We start from the raw sequence: 26,494 nt of genomic DNA, 5'->3' as shown, positions 1-26,494 counted from the left end.
CGCCGGCGGAAATCCGGCCTGCGCTGCGGCCGCTTGGTAGTTGTTCATCACTGCAACGAATGTGCCGGTCATTTTTCAATATTCCCCAATGCGCTGCCACGGCCTCAACCGGCTAAGCAATTAGCTGTGCTGCTGGTGTGTCCTCGTCGAGCGCGAAACGCTAACCAAGTGCTTCGCGAGTAAAAACATAAGGTCAAGTGAAAGAGAGTGTTTCTTGAAAGAGAGTATATGTACATGTCTTTTTCTTCAAGAAGTCTGTTAGAAGTCTGTTCAAGGCTGGTACAACCGATAAGTAAGTAGATTGGTTGAGTAGGGATTTTTTAAAGAGAACTGATGCGGTCAAATGAGATACCATGTGAATTAAATGTGAAAAGATTTGAAAGCAGAGTAAGTCAGCTGTTCTTGTAACTTTGTTTCTTTTGAAGAACTAACCGGATTCGTTAGTTTACTAGCTCATTTGCAGAAGATTCGCGGTGAAATGCATGTAAATTTTTTTATTTTTGTTCATTGTAATGTAGTATCGAAATGTTTCTGATTGATGTTGGAAGGTGAAACAACTATGAGGCTGTGGGCATAATGTTTGTACTATTTAGCTTGAACATATATGGAAGGAACATATTTTATACACATATAGGAAATACACGGAAAAGAAGAAATTTGTAAGATACCATGAAGCGAGATAGAATACAATTTTATAAAAGATTTGCGCACATAATTGTTTCAACCAATCAAATGATATACTACTTATTATAATAATGATATGAACTTATTATATGAAATTAAACGTCGAAAGGTTAAATTCTTAAGTCGAACACGAAAATTCCAATTACTTTTGAACATTTGAATAATTGATTGGAACATCATACATTATACATGTTTTTGTAACAGCAAGCTAGAAAAACAAACACGTTGATTAACACATACATAAGTATTCATAAAAGCTATATAATTCCTCTGTTCCAAAGATTTTACGCTCTTCAAATGTTAATAACGACATTACTATATTATTGCTTATATCAGTATACCTACTACCGGGAAGCTTATCGAAACTAGTATGTGTTTTTAACATCGCTAACAAACACGCCTTACAATATCAACAACAAAATCACGCAATCAACATCACAACTTCCTTTTCTGTACATGTGTATATCTCGCAGTATAAGGAACATCTCAATTAATAAGCGACATGTGCGTATAAAAATAAATTTGTACCCGTTAGAAAAGGAGAAGAAAAAATAAAGGAAACGTTTCTATTTCCTTGTTATATCAGAGAACCAGGACGAATTCGTAATAGACATCCAATAAAACACGTGAACACTGGTACAACACAAAACAGATACACATACAGAGAAAGAGAGAGAGAGAGAGAGAGAGAGAGAGAGAGAACAGTGTAGAAACGTTGCCAGTTACGGAAACAAATGATCCAGACACATATAAAACGTGGAAGAAGCAAATAAGGAGATACTCAATAAGCGGATTACAAGACACCTCTGCGCGTAATGGAACAACAGAAAACCATCGGAGCTGCGGAGAATGGATACAATGTACTATACACGTCGCTAAAACAAGGAACGCAATCGCACGAGCCAGTAACAGCGACCAACACATAAACAGATATCGTCGAGCACGTGCGATTTAGCTCTAAAGTGATTTGACTGTTCATAATGTGGCGGATTTTCTTCTCAAGAGGAACGATTTCGTTTCTGACTCGTGTTTTTTGCGCGTTTTTGCTATATCTCTCGCGTTCATGTTAGTACGGTATTGTTTCAGGGCAAAATAGAACATGCTATAAAACGAAGAAAAATGAGATAAAAGAAAATAAATAAAGAAACAAAAAAACAATATAAAAGACCAGCGCTCGCATTCTATAATAGGAGGAAGGATTCCAGAATAAAAGGGATAACGAAAGTCGAGCAAACAGCAATTGATTTATAGAATAATAGCCACTCGAAAGGCAAAATGAAACTAGTACAGTGACACCAATGCACAACGATCTCGACAATACTTAATTGGCCAGAAGTACACGGGCAACGATCCGCTCGAGTCTCTCGAAATAACAAGGGAAACGAAAGGAGACCACTATCACGCGTTCCGATTTCGAGGACATCGCGGCTTATTCATCAGCTGTATACGTGTTCCTCTTCGTATTAGCAGCTACCACGTCTGACAAACTAAAATATACCCCGGAATTGTATGCCCTAGGTCCAGAGGTTTCAGGGAATAAATTGCCAACTTGTCATCCACGCATCGGCCCGAAAAGCTGCGTTCCAGTCTCGAGTCTTCTGTACCAACCGGCCGAGCGAAACAACGAAAGAGATTAATGTACGCGACCACAGAATGGATCTCGCATATATCTTTTCTCAATACCAACCACACACTCCATGGCATTCCCAATTTTCCAACACTATATATATTTTAAAACCTAAAATCAAGACTATTTTCTCCACTCCATGGTTATCAATTCAATTATCATATACGATTGCTCACGATAGTGTTCGAATATTTATCATAAAAAATTTGTATTCATATTTAGTGAAAAATTGATATATAGCAAGAATAACCATTTTAAACATACATATAATTAGTGTCGAAACTGGTTCCACTGAATATTTAGACTTATTACTATAATAGATAATTGAGTGTTTAAATATTTTTGTGATTTCTACAAGTGTTTGATTACTTTCGTGAGCAACTGTATGTACAAAAAATACAATAACGACGATCTCCAAGAAAAAAGAAGAAAAAAAGAGCAAGGGAAGATGAATCACTACGAGATTGTGCAACGTAGCTACAACACGGAGGACTAGGTATAATTCGAAGACAAAGATGACGAAGAGATTCCAGACAGAGGGTGGAAGAGGAACGCGAAGAATTCGAAACTCGCGAGGACGAAAAGAACGAGGAGAGAGGCAGAGTATGACAAACCGAAAATGCTCGATGTACAATCTAAAACCCTATTCAGCTTTTAAACTCTTGACAATGGCGACCAGTTAGAAAGTTTTCTACTGGTGGCTGGATTTGTCGACGCGGAGTGCGAGGGATGGTGGGGGTGGGTCGAGCACGATTCAAAAGTTTGATTTATTTGAGAGGAGATTGCGAACAGCACAGGAGCCGACAGGATCAGGCCAGATTTTGCGATCGGTGGGAGAGAAAAGGGAGAAAGAAGGAGGAGGAATAAAAAAATAAAAGGGTTGAAGTCGTTGTATTTGCTGTCGGCATCCAGCCGTCCTACATGTGTGACATTTTTCAGAATTCCTTGCTGTCTGGATTGCTTCGCCATCCGCTCGACCTCGCACCATTCACAAGCTAAGAAGAAAGTCCTTTCACTGGCATGGGTCGTGAAAAGTGCTCTGAACCGTGACCATTTTCGAGAAATTAGCACGGATTCTTGGTAAAGAATTCTACAGAGAATTGCAGTAGGATTTTTCCTTGCTCGTTTAGAGGAACGACTTTCCTGGGAAATGCTTTGCACCTGATTTATTCTGTCTGATAGAACATTTCGAATGCTTAATTATTTATTGGGAGATGTTGTTATTTTGTACTGGACGTATTTCATTTACGAACCAAATAAATAATGGCTGTTCAATTTATTAATTATGATAGTTGCTAATACTTCTTAACTTCTTAACAAATAGAAATCATACACAAATCGATCATGCATAAGATCATCCCATAAAATGAAAGAATCCATGACATAAAAAATCATGCATTTATACGACAATTGACTGTATATACATATACCGATCGAAGAATCCGAGCATGGAGTATTCTCGAACGAGGAAACGCTCAACCGAGGATAAACATATTCACGGTTCAAACTTCAGGAAGCTTAGCAAGTAGGTATGATTCACTGGTTCGAGCTTGTGCACTACTCAAAGTATACGAAGAAGTCGAAGCAGCTCCGTAATTTGCCATTAAGACATAATGCAAAGCTTATTTCTTTTAAAGCTCGAGAATCGAATCACGAAAGAGAATTGAATTACACGAGTTCCAAGCCCCGTTGTAAGCGGCGTCGTAATACCGGATTCCGTCTAGCTATATCGTAACGTCTCGATCTAACAATCACGAAGACCTCGTGCTAAGAAGCAGAGCTGATATCGTTGTTATTCTCTTCCTTCCTTTCTCTTGCTCATACTTTCTCTCTCTCTCTCTCTCTCTTCCCCTTCCTCCCTCCTTCTCTCTTCTACCATTACTGCCTTTCGCTATATCGCGTGACTCGATAATGAAAACTATCAAGAATCGGAAATCGTGCGCCGTTCCCAGCGAACCTATTGTCCGTGCATTTTGATATATATAATATATAATACATATTATATCTGCATATAGTATATGATGCGCATATAAATATAAACCTCGAGACTCTTTAGCGATGCGAGACAAATTAAGAAAGCGGTAGTAGGATCGAAGCCGAAAAGAATGGTAAACTTTTAGACGTACCAGAAAGAGCTTGCGTGAGCAAGGGCGTGTTGTTGTTGGGGGTGAGCTGTCCGTTGGTAAGATCCACTGAAACATAAAACTCTGATCACAACTGTTCCGTACATCAAGGCTATACGCGATATCGTACGCTCTCGCTACTCTCGTTTACTGCCACTCAGCAGAGAGTAAGAGAGAGATATGTAATACTGTCTGTAGCTGATTAAAGAAGAGAGAGTTTAAAAAAAAAAAAAGAAAAAAGGAAAAGATGAAAGAAGACGTAGAGAGACATCTGTGTGACGCCAAAGTGACGGCCGAAAGAAAGACAGAAACGTGATTTTTCCGTGTGTGTTGCTTTGTCGTTGATCTTCTCTGTACGCTGTGCGACGATCGAGCGAGCACGTTTTCCTCCTGCGTCGTGACACTTTCGCGATCCCCGGATTAAACGTTCTCTCCTTTCTTTCGTTCTTTAGCCTCGCTACAGACCTTTGCTACTCTGGTCCAACTGGAACCCGAGTCAACGTTTACTATGCTCGCAAACTCGTCGTTAATCTCTTTATTTTGGATGAATCACAACGATTACGTTTGAACACGTAAAGCGTGGTCAAATCATCGTCCACTATAAACCATGTATTTAGGTATCCCTTTCCCTTTCATTCGTGCTGCGTTACGCGATATTTACCTGGGAATATTCCACGTGCTCGCAATCGTACGAGTAACCGAATATCGCACTCTCGCGTTCGAAGATTCGTAAAATATTTGCCGTGTGATAATAGAACCTATGGCTACCAATTGTCGCACGGGTTACGGCAGCAGCCCCGTCTCGTCGATTGGACGCGTCTCACCGCGCTGTTATTTCTTGCTTACGGGACCGACGAAGGCAGAAATGTATGAATCGCGATCGATGACGTGGAACAGAAGCGCTCCAGCCTCCAAAAACCTTTAGTGAACGAAATTGTGAAACTATCAACGAAACGTTTGCGTTTCATGGCGCCGATAATCTGTAATGATAATGATCGATGTTTTGCGAGAACGTGAAAAAAAAAGAAGCGGTTGAAAGGAGAGACAGATGTACAAAGAGAAATAGAGGCGCGAAGACAAACGGACAGACAGAGAGGGGAAAAAGGCGTGCTTTTTTCCACAGTCCAAAGTGAATGTCGACTTCATACATTTCTTCCGGAGTGCAGTCCGTTGGACGTGTTGCATCGGTGTCTCCGTATATGCGCGGCTTGCGTTCTCGCTTCCGGTTCCGTGGTAGAACACTGCCGGCACTCCTGACATTAATAAAGAACAAGAAGAAAGCTGAGAATGTAGGCAAAAAAAACAAAAAACGGGGACGAATAAATAAAAATAATCTTGGTAAAAAATTTGCTGCTGAGAATGTACGAGATAAAAGAGAGAAAAGTACCGTTGGCATGGTGAGTTTATTTAGCTGCTCTTTTTGGCGAAACAGCGACAACGTGACGATTTAGTTATACGTGGTTTATGTACGTAAGAAGGAAATCAAAAGGTATGAGTCTTCATCTTTATGAAACATTAATAAAATTGATCGATTTGGTTCACTAAAAAAGTGATTATTGAAAATAGAGTTAAATGTAGTCTGAATATAAACTGGATATTTAATTCTAATACTTTTAATAGTACGAGAAATTTTAGAAAATATCAGAAAAATTACTTCTGGGTTAAGAATAGATTTCTAATTACTTAGTCGTGATATTTGCTATGACACAAATCGTTGTAATGCTATTATTTCTGCTATGAAAGATAATTCCTAATTATGTAATCTCATACTTTAAAACTTAGACCAATAACGTTAAAATCAACCCATCTAGGAATTTTTCAATGTATTGTACTAGACTGAAATTTATTCTATGAGCCGAAATAATTCCATCTAAAAGAGAATAATTATAAAATCCAAGACCCGAAATCAATAATTATCTTTAACAAAAATCAATGACCAAAATAAAACAGTGTATTGACAAATACTGCAAATGCGGCATTCGCAGTGAATTCATATCGGTCCTACGGAATACATATCGCGAACAATTGCGATAACCTTCGCGCATTAATTACTCCGACGCGTTCGATAACGTGGAACTCGTTTCGGCAGACGAAAGAAAAAAAAAAAAATAATAAAGAAAGAATTTTCATTGCAAGAAAGACCGACAGAAAAATCGGAGATCCTTTATAACCGGCTAAACAAACATCGACGCGTTTTGTGCTAGCGATGAATGCGGACGTTCTGACGTCACATTCTCCGCTATTTTTTCCACGAGCTCGCTTTTCTACGAAATAAATACGGCGCCTACGCGCGAGCATTACGCTGCCCCTGGCATTTACCATTCGGAATCAAAGAAAAAAAAGGAGGTAGATGAAAAAAAATATCACACAAAGAACCACGAGTAAATGGTTTAAAGTTGGTAAAACGGTCCGCAAAGGTGGATTCGTCGCGAAGCGTATCGTATGGTAAGAGCAGCGCGGAAAGCAGAAAAAATGGACGAAACACAGAGAAAAGACGGCCCATCAAAAATAGAAATACACCCACGCGAATTGTAGCCACGTTTGGATTTATGTCCGGGGAACTGTTAGCGGTGCTGATTGATTCGAAATTTGCGTGGATTTTAGGAGATTCGAGGGGTGAATTGTCATCAATATTGGGTAAACAGGATGAAAAATAAATCAGGATGATACCAGTGTGTTTTGGACAAGTGGGTTGGGTTGTAGCTTCGAAAAGGACGGAAATGAAAGAAAATGTCCGATCTGTCAACAGTATGTATTTATGTGCGCGCGTATGGTTCAAATATTCTCCTTTCTGAATTGGATTATCTATATATTCTTTGGTATAGCGATTGACATTGTTTCCCTTTCTATAATATTTAATATAAAAATTAAAAAATATGAACTTTTAGAAACTGATGATTTAACAGAAATTTAGTAGATAAAAATGTAAGAAATCGATCCGTATCGCAAAGTACATATTACTTTTTTTATTTATTGCAAAGAAAAATTATATCGATTAATTAATTCAATATGAAATCGCTTATTTGCTGCTATACGCATGCATAATTGCATGAGATTGGCGTGCAAATTACGACACATTTATTTTCTTTTATCTCTAATCGTTTTAAAGCTACAACCCAATCTACTTTCCCGAGCCACTGTGTACATGGAAAGTTATTTAGAGATAAGCATCGATGCTATAGAATAAACATAAGAAGAGATCGACGATAGTAGCTGAAAGTTTCTACATAACACAAAACATTACGATATGTCGCAAAAGCTAGTGCCAGGTTAATTGGGTTAGTGACTCCGAGTATAGATATGTACTTAAATGGTTAACCAGTTTACGAGAAAATGAAACATTACGAGCCTCATGAGGATCGAAGGAGACGCGTCGCAAACAGATTTCCCATTATAATTAAACTGATTTAGTAAATGTCTAAATACCTACAGAACTTTAATTCTTGCACAAATTTTGAAAATCTCTAAATTATTTCTTGATAATAAAGTAAAGTAAGTCGAATAAAATTAATGAATACCGAAAAATGATAGGAATATGCAAAAAGAAATGGTACGTTAACGCGGAAGGAAAAAATCAGCTTCGGACAGCGTGAAAACAGAGTTTTCCCAGAGTGTGGAATCTCGTTTTAGGAACGGTAACCGGCAGGACTGATAACGCGATAGCGTAAGGGGGTGAACGGACCATAAATCGCGGATCGACGTGATTTGTATGGGGTATCACGCCGCTTAATGGTGTGGCTTGTCTCTATCGAACGATCGAACTCTGGCCGGAAGTTTCGAGCCACTGCCAGGTTACAGAGGAATATTCGCCACGTGTCTCTATCGCGTGACAATTTACATGATTTCATATCTTTTTCTCACCACGCAATCCTCGGCTATAAATGGGAATGATATGACCAGAGAACTACGTGGTTCGCATTTGTCACTAGATTACGCAAGGATGACTCCGAAGAAACCGTCAAATACAAACAATATTTCATCATTGGTAACACACGAAAAGAGGTAAGCTCCATGGATGCGATCCAGGGAAAGCTCTTGCGATCCGATTAAGTAATATGGATTAAAAGACTGCATACGATGCGGAGGAATACGTGATGCACTCTTGATTGTAGAACCGTGATTGTGATACGAAATACGTAATTCTATAGCGAATGTGAGATTGAGATTATTGGTGCATAAGAAGATTATTGTTACACGTAGCTTTTTGTAAAATTTAAATGTTTTATCACATTTCCGATTAAGGAAAGATTGCTTTCATAGATTATTTTAGTTTTGACGTTAAGGGGGTATTCTAGTCTAGAGGCATGAATTTCGGGCGGTTTTTGTAGCTCTGTACAAACGAAACAAAAAATATTTTTACTATCCATTTTTTTATCATTTGTTTATTGACACTTTAAGATTACATAAAAAATTAACTGAAAAAAACTCAAAATTCACAAAGTTATGAACGGGCAAAGTGGGGGTCCAAAAAAAGGGCGTCCTGGCGTGCATGATTTCAACCCTTCTAGTCATCTGAAGCAATAAAGCCGAACGGATTCTTAATTAGTATAGATGCGGCTATATCATGAACCTTGCAAAAGTCAAAACAATATTTTTTCACAAAATGGCGGCTGTTTGAAAAAAAGGTTCCTTTTTAGCATGTTTTTTGGATATTCCGAATTTTTTAAAAATAGTAAAATTAAAAATTTTGATCTGAGCGTGGTTGAGGCGATAGAGGAATGTATAAAGAACATTCACAGCAAATTTCAAATAAATCGGTTCACTAGAACTTGAGACATCGTGCACGCCAACTCGAAAAAAGTAGTTTCGAGAAAAACGCGTTTAAAGTTTTGAGATAAGTTTACTCGGACAACGTCTACCGTCTACTGTTCATTTGTTCCGGTCGGACCGGAGCAGATGCCACGTCACAAAAATGGCTGTAACTCATAAAATAATTGAAATTTTGAAAAATACTTTTAAGAGCATATTCTTGAATGTCTGAACTTTGGGAATATGAAAAAAAAATTTTTTTCGATTTTTTCAAATTTCTAGACTAGAATACCCCCTTAATACGTAAATTTTTAATCTGCGTTTGTAGTATCCTTTGGCCTGCTTAATTGCTGATTTTGTATTCATTTCATTCTTTTTGAAATTTTCTGACTTCAATTAAATTAATTACTTTTTTAAGAAGAAACCAATTATTCATCTGTCAAATAAGACCCAAACCATAGACGGAATAATTACATATGAAACAAAAGCTAAAAACGTTAATAGAAGTTAAATAATAGTTCACTCATTTGTAATTCTCTAATACAAGACACTAAGGAATTTAGTCTCAATCATACAATCAATAACATATATGTTTCTCCGCAATAAGAGCACATCGAACCTGATCCAACCGCTCGAACAATGGAGGTTGCTGGAACTTTGAGGGAGCGTAGCGTAAGAAAAGCGGGGACACGCGAGAAGTAATGGACGAAAATCGGAGTGCTGTAAGAGCCTGGTGACAAATGAACCGGGAAACTTCGCCCGCAGACGTTTATCGAACGTTTCATAGAAAGAAGGGGGCCATGTGCCGAGATAGCTGGTTCGGAGATTCTAGATCTCGCAATTCACGAAAGAAAAAAAAGGAAAACAGAGAGAGAGAGAGAGAGAGAGGGAGAGAGAGAGGGTGTCGATAGCGCCCAGGGTATCTCGTATCCAAAAATGTTTGTACACGCAATGGGAAAATCAAGTGCAGAATGCACGCGATAGTATCTAGAACCGAACTTCTTAATGCTCATGTGATTCGATCGTTTTCATCGAAACGGCAAACGCATGAAGATCTAGGCCAAGAGTTCATCTATTTCAAGTGTATCTCCAGCTGACGTAGATACGATCGAGAGTCTGTATAACGGGAGGGGAACGGTCTGCACCGCGAAATCCACTCGTGGGGTATGAAATATCGGCCAGCAAGGAGACTGTAAGGTCTTGATAGGAGAATAATTTTGATCAGGTAAACCTGTGTCGGCCAGTACAGATCGGGTAATTTTTCAATTTATTTAACACTGACTCAAACAGCTCCAGAAATGGACTCGTGACATCTGTTGCTGTTACTTTGAAATCTATGCTTCGAATAGGACGAAATTGACGTGGACGAAGGAACGGAGGAACTTCGAGAATAATTGAAACTATAATTTTTCGTTCGTTCGAGTTTTCTCTGGTTTCAAAATAATAAGAAATTTAATTGGAAAGCGAAATTGGCGAATGTTTTGGACACAATGGATGAGAATGAACATAGGATTCGTGAATACCTTCTTAAACTGAAAAGTGCAAATGAAACGAGCTATCTCATTGGCTACATATTCAGAGAAAACTAAACTGCTTTCCGTCGATCGATACGATGCCCGACGATTCTTAGAGTGGGCAATAAAATGCACGTGTCTCTCCGACAGAATATTTCTATACATCCTTATGTATATATCGCGGGCATAGATAGCGTTAGCGCAAGTACCGATTTGTTTTTCTCGGACAGGAGTGGGTGACGGCAAATATATATCTCACGCTGCTGATAAAATACATCTTCTTGAAATATCGGTGAAAGTTAAGGATAGCGTCGTAATGCAAGCGGAGGAAACATAAATATGACGGTTCACGAAGCGACGAGAGGAGAAAAAAGCGGTGTACGATTAAATTTCAACGATTTAAAACGATTAAGAATAATTTAAAATCGTAATGCATTTTTATATCGTCAATTTAAATTTGATGTGAGAAATTGTTTTGTGATGACGAATTTCGAGCGAAGAAAAAAAGATAAAAAAGGCGTTTAGCGTATGCGATTATCATATCTGAATGTAACGCAACATGATTGCATCACGTACCATTATTAATACATGATTTAAAGCATTCACTGATCGTGACTCGATCATTCGTGCAGCGAAAAAGCACCCTCGTTATCCTGAAATATGTTCAAGCGTACAGCCTCGACGAAGCAACACACTGGACGAATCACGCGCTTGATCAACAATGATGACGATGGTTAATAAGTTGATTAACAACAGGCTGTTAGTTGGTCATGTCCTCGTACAGCGACGAGAACGCGAAGCATCAACAAAGGGAACAATTTTAACATGGTTCAATCTGCACATCCTAAACTACACACACGTATTCAACGAACGAATACACCGATAATAATTGTAAACCTTCGAAACAGTATGGATAGGCATAAAAATAGTGGTGAAAAAGTATATGTAATAAATCGAGTATCTTCAACGTCGAAACTCTCTAAGTAACTACGTACGCGTTCAAAAACTGTGGTCTCACTCGGCTAAATATTAACTAAAATAATTAGCGTTCTAATACACTAGTCAATTAAACTCCAACGGTATTCAAAAAACATTAACAACGATTCGAGGTAACAGGTATTCAAGTTACTAAACGTATCCAAAAAAACACTATTCGCAGATACAGCGGGTTGGTGAGTACAATAGAAAGGGATAATAATATAGTATAATACGTATTAAAAAGATACGGACAGTTAAAAATCTGCGGATATACACACGACACACAAAAGAAAGATATCACTCTCATACTATCTACATACTAATCTACTGTTCTATCAAAGTTATTCTATAAACTATGGATCGACGATTTCGAGGCTGTGGTCGGAATCTTTTGTCTTTTAACCTTTGACGTCCGCCACGACCTCCAAGCTCGCCTTTCTTTATTACTACTGTGTCTATAACCATTTAATCAAACTCAGACGACACTTAAAAGTTCTCTTTCAATGGATAAAGATACTGTTTACGGTCAGTCGACGTGTTCTATTTTATGTCGAAATTCCGACTAATATAGCCTAAACACCGCTAAGGCTGCCAACTATCCTTGTTCCGTGTTAAACTCGCATATGTCTTGTCGCAACTCGGACAAACTCGATTGAGGTTAATTTAGCGAACGATAATTAATTTTGTTAAAAATGGTACGCTTAGTTGGCAACCTTATACACTAACTAGTTCAATTACTGTAAACGTTAAATTACAAAAGTCAAGTTGACAACGAATCTCTTTTACTACTGACTGCTTCTAACCAGAGGCTATTTATATCCGTTCAGCTCGATTTGTCTAAGTTGTCTACGTATTCGTACCACCACGGGACGATATTTTATGTTGATATAACGAATTCACAAGATATATACTCCAATGATCTATTTCTTTGCCATACGTCGAAGCGTAGAAATCATAAATTGACAAAACATTAGCGACCGATCGCCCCGTCGTAGTCACGCTAAATTAGTACTATGAATAATGTATAATAATAATAATAATAATAATAATAATAATAATAATAATAATAATAATAATAATAAAAGACCACTGTATATACGACGACGTTTCTAAGAGACAGTAGGTTTAGGTAGATGGTAGATTACTCGCCCCTAGGTGACTGCATCTTCGAGGTAGTCTTCGTCATCGATCTCGGCAACAGTCCTGTCCCAGACGTCTGCCTTCCTCTTTTGAGATTATTCGACTCGAAATTTAGCCGTATTTCACGCGATAACAAAATGTGACCCATAGCCGGTGCAACGGCGACGAACGGAGCGAATTCTCGCGACAAATTCTGTCGCGTGTATCGTGTCATGGAAGCTGATATTCCACAGCGTTTCTACAGGAGCGCGAGAGCAATAACTTCGTATCCGGCGAACAAAAGAATGTTGGACGCGAGATACAAACGATCGTTTATGAAGAAAAAAAAAAAGAAGATACAAACGTATATCGTGGTTGCAAGTAAGAGAAATTCCAAAGGCAACGATTCGGGCCCGGAAGGAAACGAACGGAGGTCTTCATCGACTGTTGGCACTTTCGTTTGGCTATGGGTCGCGCGACCAAGGGAAAGCTTTTGTTCTTTCAATCGTCGACTGTTTTCAGTTTTCACTAGAACTACAGACACTGAGCTTCAATGCATGCATCCTTTTGACTGGAAAGAACGTTAGTCGAAAAATGTACGCGAACGAGGGAGTCCAGGGTGTAAGAGTATAATTCAGAGTAGGCCACACCTTATTCACGAATGGAAATCCTTCCTTGATGGATTTTACAATCGTTTCGGGAAGGATTCGAGAAGCTTTCCTCTTCCATGCTACATATATATACGTATTGTACACACAAAATTTCTCGCGATTACGTTCCCGTTACGAAGAGAGAAAGAAGGGAAAAACCAGAAGAACAGGTCTAAAGACGTTAGGCTAAGTTCTAGTGAAAACTAATGCAGCAGTTTAGGCTTCTTTACTCATTACGAATAATAAAATTGGAAATCTTGGAAAGTAACTATGTACTATGAGCTAGGCAATCATCCAACACCAGTACAAGATACGGGATTTAAATATATATATATAAGTATAATATAATTATGTATATGTGTATACATTAGTCAAATATTTTTGTTACCATTACTTCTGGGCTATTCTAGATACTATAAAGAAGAGAGTATCACATGAAGAAAAGTAGAATATAGGAAGAGTGGAGATATTTTACGCTATCTTTCTTACGTAGAAAGCAATCATCTCTTCAGAATACTTCATACAACAACGTATCGTCGCGTTTTCGTTATAATTCTAATCTCTATATCGTTACTCGACTCGAACTTCAAGTTTTTCATCACACCTGCGTCCGCTTCCATTCGCGGAACGATGTGCGACGATAAATACGAAAAGCAATCAACACACGAGACTATGTGACTAAAATAAAAGAAAGAAAGGACGGCCGTAAACAATTCGTATTCTGTTACGCGGGACCAACTTCATTTTATAATATAATGTAGACATTATAATTTATCCCGACTGGAAAGTATCGAAGAAGCTGAAGCGTTGTGACGGGTTACAGGATGCGCAGGGTTATCCGTGGAAAGAAAGTCAAGCCAGAGTATAAAGTTTTTAGAAATCCTGTATCGATTCGAGTAAACAGAAGTCGTTTGGAGAAACAGAAATGCATTACGAACAATGGGGATAAGGAGAAGAGGGCGGTAAGCGAGGAAGGAAAACGGAGATTGAAAAGAGTCGACGAAAAGTAATTCCAAACTTTCGACGCGAAATCGTTCGCCGCGGCGGCTACCCTTAAGTCGCTTCTTCGATACTCTGATCGGTTCGAGGAGCGTTCCACTCCCATCTGAAATACTAATTATAGCGATGATTAAAAGGCAACGTAACGAGATAATGACGGGAATTAAAAGGCAACGAATTACGCGATGAGTTAGGTCCCGATCGAGCGGTAAATCAATTTTTACCGCTTTTTATTCTTTTCCAACCGTTTACGTTCGAACTGATCGATAGTGTCGCGGAAATTGTTGAAATTCTCGGTGATTAACTGCATCGACACTTTTATTCATTGCGTGTGTTCAATTTCCATTCCATTACGTCGTACGTAGAGCACATTCGAAATTCCATTACGTTCTTTTTTATTTTCATCACCTTTAATCAATGATTGTTTGAACAAATCCAACGGGCCCCGGCTCGAAAAACAGTCGACGAACTTTTCAGCGAATTAAATTCCGTCCGCGCGTGAAATATGTGTTTTTCCTTCGGTGCATCGCGAAAGAGGGAAAAACTACAGAGGGGAGGAATGGCGAACAGATCGAATCGAGAAGATGCTTTTCGGTCAATGTCGATACCGTCCTGTTCTAATAGGTTCGATATTAATATTCCGGGGACGCGACGAGGATATACGGGCACGCGTTCCTCGAGCTTTTTCCCGCGGAAATCAACGAGCCCGACCATTTCGCGGGTGTAATCCAATTACATTAAAAAATTTCAAACGAACCGGCACTTTCTTTTTACGTTTCCCCTTGCTCTCTACATTCCGAATATTTCTGAACCGACAAAATGGCCGGGTGTCCGTGATTTCCTGTTCGATTCCCGTCAAAGAACGATCGAATGAAATCAGGATGTTTCCTCCCCTCGTTGTGATTCATGATTAAAACGGAAATGTTATTTTTATCTAAATTCGCAGATACGTTCGCGACATCTTTCCGATAAGCCGGATCGTCGACATCGGTGATGAAATGGTCACAGGCGGAACAACGAACAAACGGATGCACAAACTATAATAACAAAATACGACGTTCTGTCTCCTAAGCATTCCATAAGAATATACATAATATGTTTATATAATATATAAATGTATATAACAGTATGTGTACCAAAAATCCTACCAATCCAATATAATAGAACACTATCGTTAAACAATGCTCGAACTATGGGTACCTAAGACAACTAATTGGCAACAAAGACTCGTATCCAATTAATTAAGAACAAGTAACGTGGACCGTGTAAAGAGTTGACATGTTTAATGGATAATCAGTTCGTGTATGGTATGTGATCGTGTGCGGTTTTGGGACAGTGAACGTTTGTTTGAATTTATGGTTCAGCGACGTAGTAAATGATTTCGATAGATTTCTAAGCGGCGAGTGCGATTTAGTATAAAACAAGAGCGTGCACATTTCCGTTGGCCGACTGTTAAATTGAATCACTAGTTTCGAATGAGTTCACGAGCTGCATAGAACGGGTGGAAATTGCTTGAAATTGACGTAGAATGTAGAAGGAAAATAATACGAAGATTCGATGATACTTTAATTCGCTATTTTATGCGGTGGAGCAAGCCGTAATTTACTTCGTCTTTCTAAAGGAGGTACTCAGACGTGTTTTATTTAGCGGATTTTCTACGGATATTGGAACAAAATTCAAGCTCCGCATACGCGCATTAATTACCAAACAAAGGCACGTTTGACAGTACTCATTTTTCGCAATGTGATTTTCATACAAATCATTTTCATACAAATAACATCGTTTTAATTTCAGCCGACTAATTATCCCCGTTTTTCGACGATCAACCGACTCTCATTGTATTTTAATAACTACCGCTATCGATCGAGCAACAATGCCGTTATCGCGGATTTACTAACATACTCTAAGAGACAAAAAGAGAAAAGGACTTTAATTACAAGAATGAGATGTATTGTTTATCAAAATGTTATAGAATGGAGTATGCTAAGCACTAAAGATTATCGTTTAAACCGGGTTCGAATCGATAACTATAACAGACCAATTCACGATGCGATACCACATGGAGATGTTTTGCAATGTGAAGGTGTACAGGTGAAGGTGTTAGTGTGTATATCTGTGTTTGCATACGTGGAATTTGGGTACGTACTACGTACTACGGATTACGGTTACCGTCAACACGAGCGAGAACACGAGAACTTGGTGGAACAACCTGGCACTTTGGGGTTGAAGCTTACCGGTGCAACCCCCGCTGGGGCTCACGGACACTCGGCCCACCCTTGGCCCCACTGCGCGGTACACGACCGCTCCTACCCAACAACAGACATCACCGATCTTACATTATGCACACTTTTCCCCGAGATATCGCGATTATAGAACTTTATTATGTATCGTGTTATGGTTATACGTATGTACACTAAGTTTGTGGGAATTACTGTTTCGTTGCTGGATGAAGCTCCATAGAAGAATTATATTATTTATTATATAAGGATAAGCTGAGCTTGTGTAATTTAACTAGTTTTACACTCTGTATGTAATTTACGTGTGAAAAAAATATTACTGAATTTTTATTTTTTAAGGGTTCCTAGAGAAACTGGTATATGTAATTAATGACATGGAAATCGTATTATTAAAGTTTCTTTTAATTGATAGGGTACGAATTGCGTAACAGCCGATATCATTACGTTGACGAGGCGCTTAATCCAGCATCGTAAGTTTCGAGTACCTCCTAGAAAATGCAAGTCAAAGTTGCTCTCTGCCTCCAACTCGGCTCATAATATCAGAACTGCACTCGTTCGAAAATACACAATTGCACGAGTATGCTTTTTCCCGAGTTTAATCCCGGGATGTTGAATATTGAATGCTGAGTTATTTCACGAAACAAGTGTATCGATTATGTTAGATGTTATCTAGCTCATAGTAGTTCGAACTGAGAAACACTATCTCGTATTAGAAGAAAGATGTTAATTTCTTCTCTATTCTTTTTTGTTTGTTTGAAACATTCATGTCCAATGCATTTGTTCCATATCTCTAGATCTTTTTCTTCTAATACAAGATGCGATGGATGTTCTGTTTTTCCTTTCAATATCATCCGTTTTGCGTGGTAGATTTTATTTATTACAGACATTCATTATTTATAATCCTTAATCATTATAATAATAGAGCTTCAGCGAATTATTACATTGTGTCGTTAATATGTACGCACGTGTAAATAAACTTGTTCTCTCATTTTGCTTCAGAGCGATATCTCTGATAGACATTAGGTGTTACGTTTCTTTTCATCTTATTGTTTTTTTTATATATTTTGTTTCTTACGTTTTTTTGTTCATTTTACCGAGTACCCATTGAAATGTTTACAAAACTCTCGTGACTGCAGATTTCCACTTATCAATTTGTTTTCTCGTCTTATCGTTGGCGTTTTTTAATAAATTGCCCGAACCTCGCTGGATGGTCTCGGAAATTCGGTTATTCCTTTACAAGCATCGTTTGCAAGGCGCATCGTCGTTAGAGCATAAAGTTTCACAGAAGAAGCGTTTCGTTTTATCTTTTTTTTCCCCTTTAAATTTACATCAAGAAAGATATATATACGCGTATGTATAATATACAATTCTCATCGGCCAATGAGTCGAACGTCATCTGCAAGCATGGGTAAGAAAACTTGAAGTGACTTCCTGAGATAATTTCCGTTTAAACAACACGTGTATCAGAGCGGCAATGATAGAAAATAAACTTTTAAAAAACACAATATCCTTTCGTAATAATAAAAATGTATGCGTTCGAGTCCGAGATTAATAATAAAGTCCGTTAAGGTTAGTCCATAACGATCATTAAAATATACTTTATGTACATTTGAAAAATGTAAACGACGATAAATATTATCCGATCGACGATCGAAAAGATTTATATGTCGAGAGAGTAAATTAGTATAAAATTTTCATCTCCTTCCTATATGACACTCAGATCTTCGTATTATCGAAATCTCCGCGTTCAGATAATGATTCAACGTGATAGAAAGGTTAAGGGGACAAAAATCGAAAAAACCGACTGCACAAAACGCCTTATTTCGATCGTTAATATTTAGCGATTATCCATATTTAAACATTTCAATATCATCATCATCATCATCATGGACGGTATAATGTTTTGAACGTTTCCCCAATTTTCTAACTTATTACGAGTGACGAGAACGACGCGTGTCTTCAAGTATTCTTACGGATGCTGGTGCCTTTTAGCACTTCGTTTACTCGTCGTCGACGCAAATAATTCGGTGAGAGTGCAAAAGGCGGTCGATCGATCGGATTCCGGATCGGGCAACGTATTATAGAAACCCACGCGCGATCACAGCGATATAACAACAATTCTTACGAATAGCAACAATCGGACCATAGCTCGATAACGTTAACCGCGTCAAGTTTTTTTTCTCTTTTTTATATCGACGTATACATGTCGCGGAAATTTAACTAACAATTTTTTTAAAACCTTTCTCTTTCTTCGTTTCAGGTGATAAACGATAAACGATAAAAATCCATCGAAAATATGAACAAAAGTAAGCAACGTAGAATCAAAATTTTTCGCACAATAATCGCAATGACAAACAATTTTATTTATTTCTTCTTTCGTGTTTCTTATTTCTTTCTTTCTCTTTCTTTTCTCCTTTTTCTTTCTTTTTTTTTTGTTACAGAGGACGGTGATGTTAACGCGAGCGAACTATAGCCACGCATAAAAGTATCAATAATATTGTTTAAGCATCGTGTCGTTAACATATATATAAGCTCAGGACAGATGTATCTTCTCTTTGGCATCAGCTTAATTAACGCCAGCGACTGAATTGTCTCTCTCGTCGGTTTCTCGCAAAATCCTCAATGTCCACTAGTTTTCTTTCTTTCTTTCCAATCATTCCGTATACTTTTTATTCCCATCTCGTCTTCCAATGCCTTCTTGTACGGGTTCATGTCGCTGGCTCTATTACGAAACTATAAACTCATGCAAGCGAGCGTTTTAAAACCTGATTTGCTTTCCTCGTGATTCCTCGCTTAATACTGTATTAACGGTACGAGAGACCAAGGACGGACAGCTCGGTCCTCGTCATCTTTTGCTTTTCGTGCACGCAAACTCCTATACATCGTGTATGTACGCGATTCACGCCGTGAACGTCGGTATCGTGGCTCGCAATCCTTCGCAGGATCGTTCGATCTTAGTCTTTTATCCCAGCTTTTTCTTACGTTATCTTTTTTTCTCTTGTTCTGTTACTCGTTGTTTCATTCATTAACGACGACTCGAAAAAAAAAACACAATAGAATCGAAATCACGAATCACAGCTTTCGCGGAACGTATACTACGTTGCACAACAGGAGATGGGTTGGATTCAGGGATAAAATATCGTCAAGGGACGTCGAAACTGGACGACCGAGAAAGCAAGGGCTCGAGAAAGGATTCGCGGTAACGCGTTGTAGAATGAATGTTCCTCGTTGAGTCTTTCGTCGTAATTAATTACCATCGTTAATCCGGATCACCGGCTGTGAATTGCATATACATCGCAAACAGGTCACGGGAGACAGGAGTCGATGCGTGCTATTTTGTTGACATTAATGGGATATCAATAGTCCTATTAAGGGATTGGTTGGGTCGCGATTGTTTTCGAAATCCAGTCGCCGAAGGCTGTACGTATAATTAGTCGACAAGCGCGACAATAGATGCTACGTAAGTATTAAACTGCTTTATTTATCGGATTAATTGAAATTAAGCCGTAATTACTGACATGAGTGTTTTATAATTGTTGCCTAAAAAACTGTTCGTGTTTGTTTGCGCGATGTCTTTCTTGTTTAACCATTTGAAGAAGACCTCTAGCATTATGAAGAGTATGAAATTGTAAAATGTAAATAGTAACTCGGTATGATTATTCAAACATTGATAATTAAGGTATCAAATTGGATTGATAATCTGTCAGGAATATGGTCACTTTGAAAGAAACAAAAAAAAAAAAAAAAATAGAAAAACAAATGTTAACGCTAAAATACAAACATTATTTTATGTTCCCTCTTATGACATTCCCCAAATTTTTATTTTCATGTTACTACATTAGTTCAATGTATTATTTGATTACAAACTGATAAGGAAACTTTTGCTAGTCGTAATTATCACGAACGTTTATGTTCTAATAATTAATCAGAGGACTTAACGCCTTTTTCCCGATGTCGTCCTTGCTTTCACGTTCCATTAGCAATATTCGACGGAAAGGTGGCGGAGGGTGAAAATCGAGGACATCGAACAGGCGTGGAAGATAAACAGAAGAACGATACAAAAAGCATAATTTTCTCGTTAACTGTCTTTTGGGCGGTTTGCTTCGGTGCGGTAATCTCTTCTACGAGGGTCGGTACTCTCTTTCTTATGTTTTCTTTACTTTCGCCTAACTTTTAGCGGATGCCTTATTCTCTACGTTTAGCAATACGTAATTTGCTCTGGATAAGAGATAGCAGTATCGCAACTTCAGCATCCTGTCGATTCTGTGTCGTTCGCTAGATCCCGCTTTTATAACGTGATCTTCGCTTCTACATTTGCATCTAGTCGTGAAACAACATTAACCGAAATAAATCGTAGAATACCATCGGATCAAGAATTTCCAATGAAAAGCGGCTGTGCAGGTGTTTGCGTGCGTGGTGTGCCTTTATTAATGTTTTAAATTCAATCTGTTTGACCGTGTTTGAAAGCACGAAATGTATTTTCGAAATAAATTGCTCCTGAGTTCGTAGAAACAGTTCGGTTCGATGGTTATTTCAAAACTTCCAAACCACGGTATGTGTTCATTTAAATTTAAAAAGAATCGAAAGGTCTCAGTCATTGAAATATTCGAAAATATTCTTGGCCTTTCCAATTAATTACTTTCTCAACAAATTTGTTGTGATAATTGTTTCTCAAGGTTCAAACAACACATCACAAATCATATCAAAATAAATTATTATTCCAAGTGATAATGTGATTGCAAGAAACTCGATTTCTCTAAACATCCTCATAAACGGTCTATTAAGACATTCTCATACATAGAATACTGACAGGATGCTTCAGCTTGAACACCCGGAAACGCCTATATCGTTTTATGTCTATATGACCTACGCTAAGTGTTTTCGATTAAAACTGTTTAGCTTAGAGATTACATAGAATGTGACTACATTTCAACCACTACAAAGATCAAACGACTACAAGAGAGAAACACGTTAAACTTCTTTTCAGACTGACAGGAATCGTGGTAACAAGGATTTGGATGCGTCGATGGAGAGGAAGAACTGGACCATTTAGGTTTGAAGGAATGAAATCTCGATCCAGGAACCTAGGAAAAGAGACAGAGAGATATAAAGGATATCAGAATATTTAAACATCGACCTACGCACAATTCTCGTTGCGATAAATCAATTTATCATTATACTTTCTTCTTGCACCTGTGTCTACCCCGAAACTTGCAACTATCTACTTGCGTTGTACGTCTTCGAACGGATTCATTTCTCACTTTGTCACAACCTTCCCTCCCCCACACATACGCATGCACAATAAAGAAGGGGCAAGAATGATTTTGACTTCGATCTTGATTTTTCTTTTACGCTAGATCGCTGCTTATCTCCACGGGGCTACATACTCGGCTATCATATTGATTAGCTGGTGAGACTGTCGCAAATCATCATACGTTGACGTTTTTCGGTAGAAAATAACTTCGACACTCTCGTCAAATTTTAGCATTTTAAACTAAATCTAAAATTCAGAATTTTCCAAATATATACATGTATCTATAAAACGAGCTAAACTTTTATTTACTGCTAAATGTTCTCGAAGCAAACGATTCCACAGTTCGTTTCGAAATACCTTGAAAAAATTGGAGAAGTTGGAGATCTTGCGCCAAAACTGAAAACGTGGATATCGAACGAACGTTCAATTAAAAAAGCGAACTAGATATTTCCTCACGTACGCCAAGCGTACGAACGCGCAACAGCCTCGCCTTTGGGCATCCTAGATTCGGACCGTGCGTTCATCTCTGTACTCTTTTCTGTTTCCTTGTTATATGATTTCCTTTCAAAGTGTGACGGTATAAGAGAAGATATACATTAACTACCTACGGTTCTACCAGTAAAGAGAAGAAGAAGAAGAAGTTGTAGTAGTAGTTTTAGTTGATGAAATGGAGGAGCAGAAAAAAGAGAGAACGTCAGAGGAGGGCTGAGGGGGGCCTTGATGTTCGGGTAAACCGGATAAATACTCGGCCCCGTCTCTCGCGTGCATCGATTTCTCTCTTTTCCCTTTCTCGGTTCGGTGTTTACGTGTTTTACCCGTTTCATCCCTCGCAGGGACTTTTCCTTCTTTCCTGTCTATTCGAACGTCAAATTTTTTCGCGGAAAGCAGCGCTGCGCTTACGCAACTAATCTCTTTCCTTGTATCGCAGCTATTTTCTCATATATGTGTACATATGTGTGCAGTGAGCCAGCATGCTCGCGCACATTTTCAGTATTTTCTTTGTATAAGATGTGTGTATGTGTTCTTGTTTTGCATGTAGATGATAATATGTCAATAGGTGTCATGTGTATATGTATGGATGGTGTTACGCGCGCGTGACGGGTTTCTCTTTTCGATATATCTTGTGTTTTTAGCAATACCTAATGGAATGGGGGTAGAGGCAGACGACGCTTTGCTTGACGAAGGACCACAGAGTTTGCCAGCCATGCGTCTGTGAACATTTTCGTAACTTCCGGTCAAGAGATTCACGTGAGAAGAGGGTGTATACATATTTACATTATATAATTCTTTTTTTCTGTTTTTATTTCTTTCTGTTCATTTCCGATCACGGTTATTTCGTTATACGAGTTTTTTTTTAGCGGATACCAGAGCAATTAAGAGGCTCGGTGGTTCGTTGTTGCTCAGAGTTGGGGAAGGGTAGCTGCGATTTTTTCGTTCAGCTCTCATCGTGAAAAAATATTCAGCAAACAAGCTCGCGGCAAAATCGCGCTTGTTCCGATGACAGCTTCACGCCAACGCTTTCCCAACACTGTTCCTCTGTTGGGTAGAAAAATCGTGACTCATCGATGCATGGAAGTGTTCAAATTCAAACAGCATTTTATTTCTATAGCGGATATATTATTTCTCTGCAGGATGAGTGCGAAACACGTAGACAATAAATTGACTGTATTTAGCTAACGGAAAGGTACTTCCTTGTAAAAGGTGTCCGTACGTTCGATGCTCCGATGCAATGATCAAACGTTTAATTGTAACAAAAAGGATCAAGTGTAAATGGAGAAATTTCAGACATCGACCAGTCACGTTCTCATCAATTGTAATGGTATGGATGTCTTTTAAAAAATACTGATAGAACTGAAAAAAGAGTTTTTTAGTCAGACAATACGATGGTTTTGTCCCTTTGAAAACATGAGGCGAGCCAATCGCGAACGAACAAAATCTGGCTTGTCAGTCAAATCGTTCCTTGTAATTAGAAGTGTCCCAATATCGCGTTGTTTGCGACAACGATGAATAATAATAGAGCTAACACGAAGTACCGTACAATATCAAACAGAAAACGAAACAAGATAGAACCAAACGCGCCGCAAAAATATATGGCGAAAGAGAATATCAGCGATCATGTCCTTCGTAAGAAAAGGTATGAGCTTAAAGAGGCCGATCCGACGAATAACGCCGCCACACGTATTACAGTAGCATATTGAATGTATCGATCAATGGTTTGTTCGTCATCGTAGAAATGAATAATGTTCGATTGACAATCTATATACGGTCCGTATATCAACAAATATGAACAACATTAATTTACATAGTTCCCTTTGTATATTTATATATATATACATATATTTATATGTATATAATTCTTCTTCTTATTTATATGAATTGTGTATATATAATTTATTCCTTTCTATATATATATATATATAAGTATGTATATTTCCACGAGCACATACGTGGATGTGTGTATGGATAGCAAATACCAGCATATCGTTAAGTTATTGCTGACCGTACTCGTACATTCCTAATAACTCTATCTACAGTTCGATGCATTCCACAAACAACTACGATTGGTTTTAACCATTAACTAACCCTTCTTTAGCGGGTCGACTGTCGGATCATGATGTCATATTAGTATTGTATATCTCAATATGATAATCTGAATATTTTAATATTTTTAATTAATTTCGTTGTCGATCATTAGTATCATCCACGTGATCACTTTCTAATGTTGGTCAAAGCAAAAGTTCTAGCAACCTCCACAACGGTCAATGCGTTAACGATTATTTCCATATGAAAATTACGGCAATTCAATCTATTCATTCGATATTTAAACAAATGTCGATTAAAAAAAAAAAAAAAAAGGAGGACAACATTCTATACGGTCAGATTCTGTCAATTTCGCACGTTTCGCGGAGAACCCACTGCACCCACCCACGTACCTACCCGTCCATATGTAACCGTATAAACGCGCGTATGTACACGCTTGGTCCAAAAGCGGCTCACGTCGCGCGAACGACATGCATAGTCGTATATAGCACGCGATCACGACCGCTTTCCGACCGCTTTCCGACTGCTACCGTATATTCCTGCTATCCCAAACGTATTTGTATCGAACACGTACGAAGATGAGATTCCGTTCGTCCTCCCAAACGAGCAGACGAGCCGATGTGTGTATGCGCGCTCGCGTGCACGCGCGCTACGACGACGCCGCGAAATCCACAGACCGGCAGGTGTCGCGTGTAAGCTTCGGATACTTGGGATTCTTAGCTCGAACCCCAGCCCTTCTCCGGTTCGAACGTTTCGAGCGCAGCTGAGAGCTACGTTGCGCAATATGTACAACGGTGTCCGGCGCGTCAGTGTGTACATGCGTATTCGTGTGTATGGTACAAGGGCGTACAACCCTTTAGAAGCGCACGATACGATATAAAGTGCGACGTCGCGGGAAGAATTGAGAAGCGGACTGGATTCGCGAGACTTTACCCCTCTCGCAAGAACGTGTATTATATAACAGGGAACGTTGGCAAAGATCGTAGGTTAGTTTTATGTCAACACGATGCTTCGATCAGGACAGATTTATTTTTCAGGGGAAGTATTGATTCGACTCTTCGCATTCTCCGGGAAAAAATAACACTCGATTGAAGTTGCGTATATTGTGATTGTAAAGAAGAACATCTTCTTGGGTAGATGTGAATGATAAATATAATAAATAAAGAATCTTTCAAGAAAACTTGGTAAATCGACGACCACATGGGGAAAATATGGTAAGTCTACTTTTATTGGTTTTTTGATCGTTGTATGCTTTTTTATTAATTTAACGACTAAACGATTAAGAAATTTAATTAATTAGTCTGCGCAACTGAAGTTATCAACACTTTTTAAACGTTCAAACATGATAGAGGACGCATATTTAATCTCAAAATGATATGAGAAAATACGTTTTGACATGAAATTGGTTGACAATGTGTTGAATTTTAAAATGGTTCTACGATAAAAGAATTAAAAATACAATTTATCGTGTTCTTCATTTGTGACCTCTGTGTTAAAAAAAGAAGAGAATATAAAGAAACAAGCGTTGCGTCGAAACGCAGGTACGAATTACATCTTGAGTCAATCTTCTCCGGAAGATCGCTGGGAATCGAGGCTCGATTTCTAAACGAACGATTTTAGATAAGAATAGAAGAAAGAGAGGAAAAAGAGGTTACGACTGTTACGAACAGACCGTGTCGCATCGTTTGCTCGAGGGCTAATACGAGCAGTGGGGGTTTAGGACGCCACAATAACCCGCGGCCACCCCTCGAACACCCGTTCCCTCCTTGCGCGCCATCCATGGTAACGGTAACCAACGATTTATTGCGTGGCGCAACGAGCGCGCACGGTAACACGTTACGGTAATGACTGTGAAATACGACGGTGCACCTCTCCTACTGTGCAACCCTCAACCCCCTGGTTGCTTCGTCGTTGCCCCGTCACGGTTGCACAGACTCCCAATGAAAGGACGGGACTTCGATACGACGTATGCGTGTACGCACACACGTGTGTATACACCGCGTGTGCACGCGTACACCG

General features: G+C 38.7%; 1 protein-coding gene across 3 annotated transcripts in view; it reads right to left on the bottom strand.

The window, feature by feature from the left end:
- Positions 1–26,494, bottom strand: part of LOC100745078 (RNA-binding protein Musashi homolog Rbp6) — a 783,269-nt gene that overhangs the window by 3,422 nt on the left and 753,353 nt on the right. Inside the window, exons 13-15 of one of the 3 annotated variants that reach the window (XR_004462521.1) lie at positions 16,678–16,749; positions 4,438–4,503; positions 1–50 (exon numbers count right to left, since the gene is read on the bottom strand). Coding sequence is in view for 1 of the 3 variants with exons in the window: in XM_033323160.1 (XP_033179051.1) it covers positions 2–50; positions 4,438–4,503; positions 16,678–16,749 (187 nt within the window). In the remaining 2 variants the exon portion in view is untranslated. Of the gene's footprint in view, positions 51–4,437; positions 4,504–5,582; positions 5,688–16,677; positions 16,750–26,494 lie in introns of all 3 variants that reach the window. The other 2 variants (XR_001102603.2, XM_033323160.1) reach the window with 2 other exon arrangements.

The sequence above is a fragment of the Bombus impatiens genome, unplaced genomic scaffold (genome assembly GCF_000188095.3).
Source record: "Bombus impatiens unplaced genomic scaffold, BIMP_2.2 scf_0044, whole genome shotgun sequence".
Lineage (NCBI taxonomy): Eukaryota > Metazoa > Arthropoda > Insecta > Hymenoptera > Apidae > Bombus > Bombus impatiens.
The sequence above is the reverse complement of the archived record's forward strand: the minus strand, read 5'-3'. Positions and strand labels throughout refer to the sequence as shown.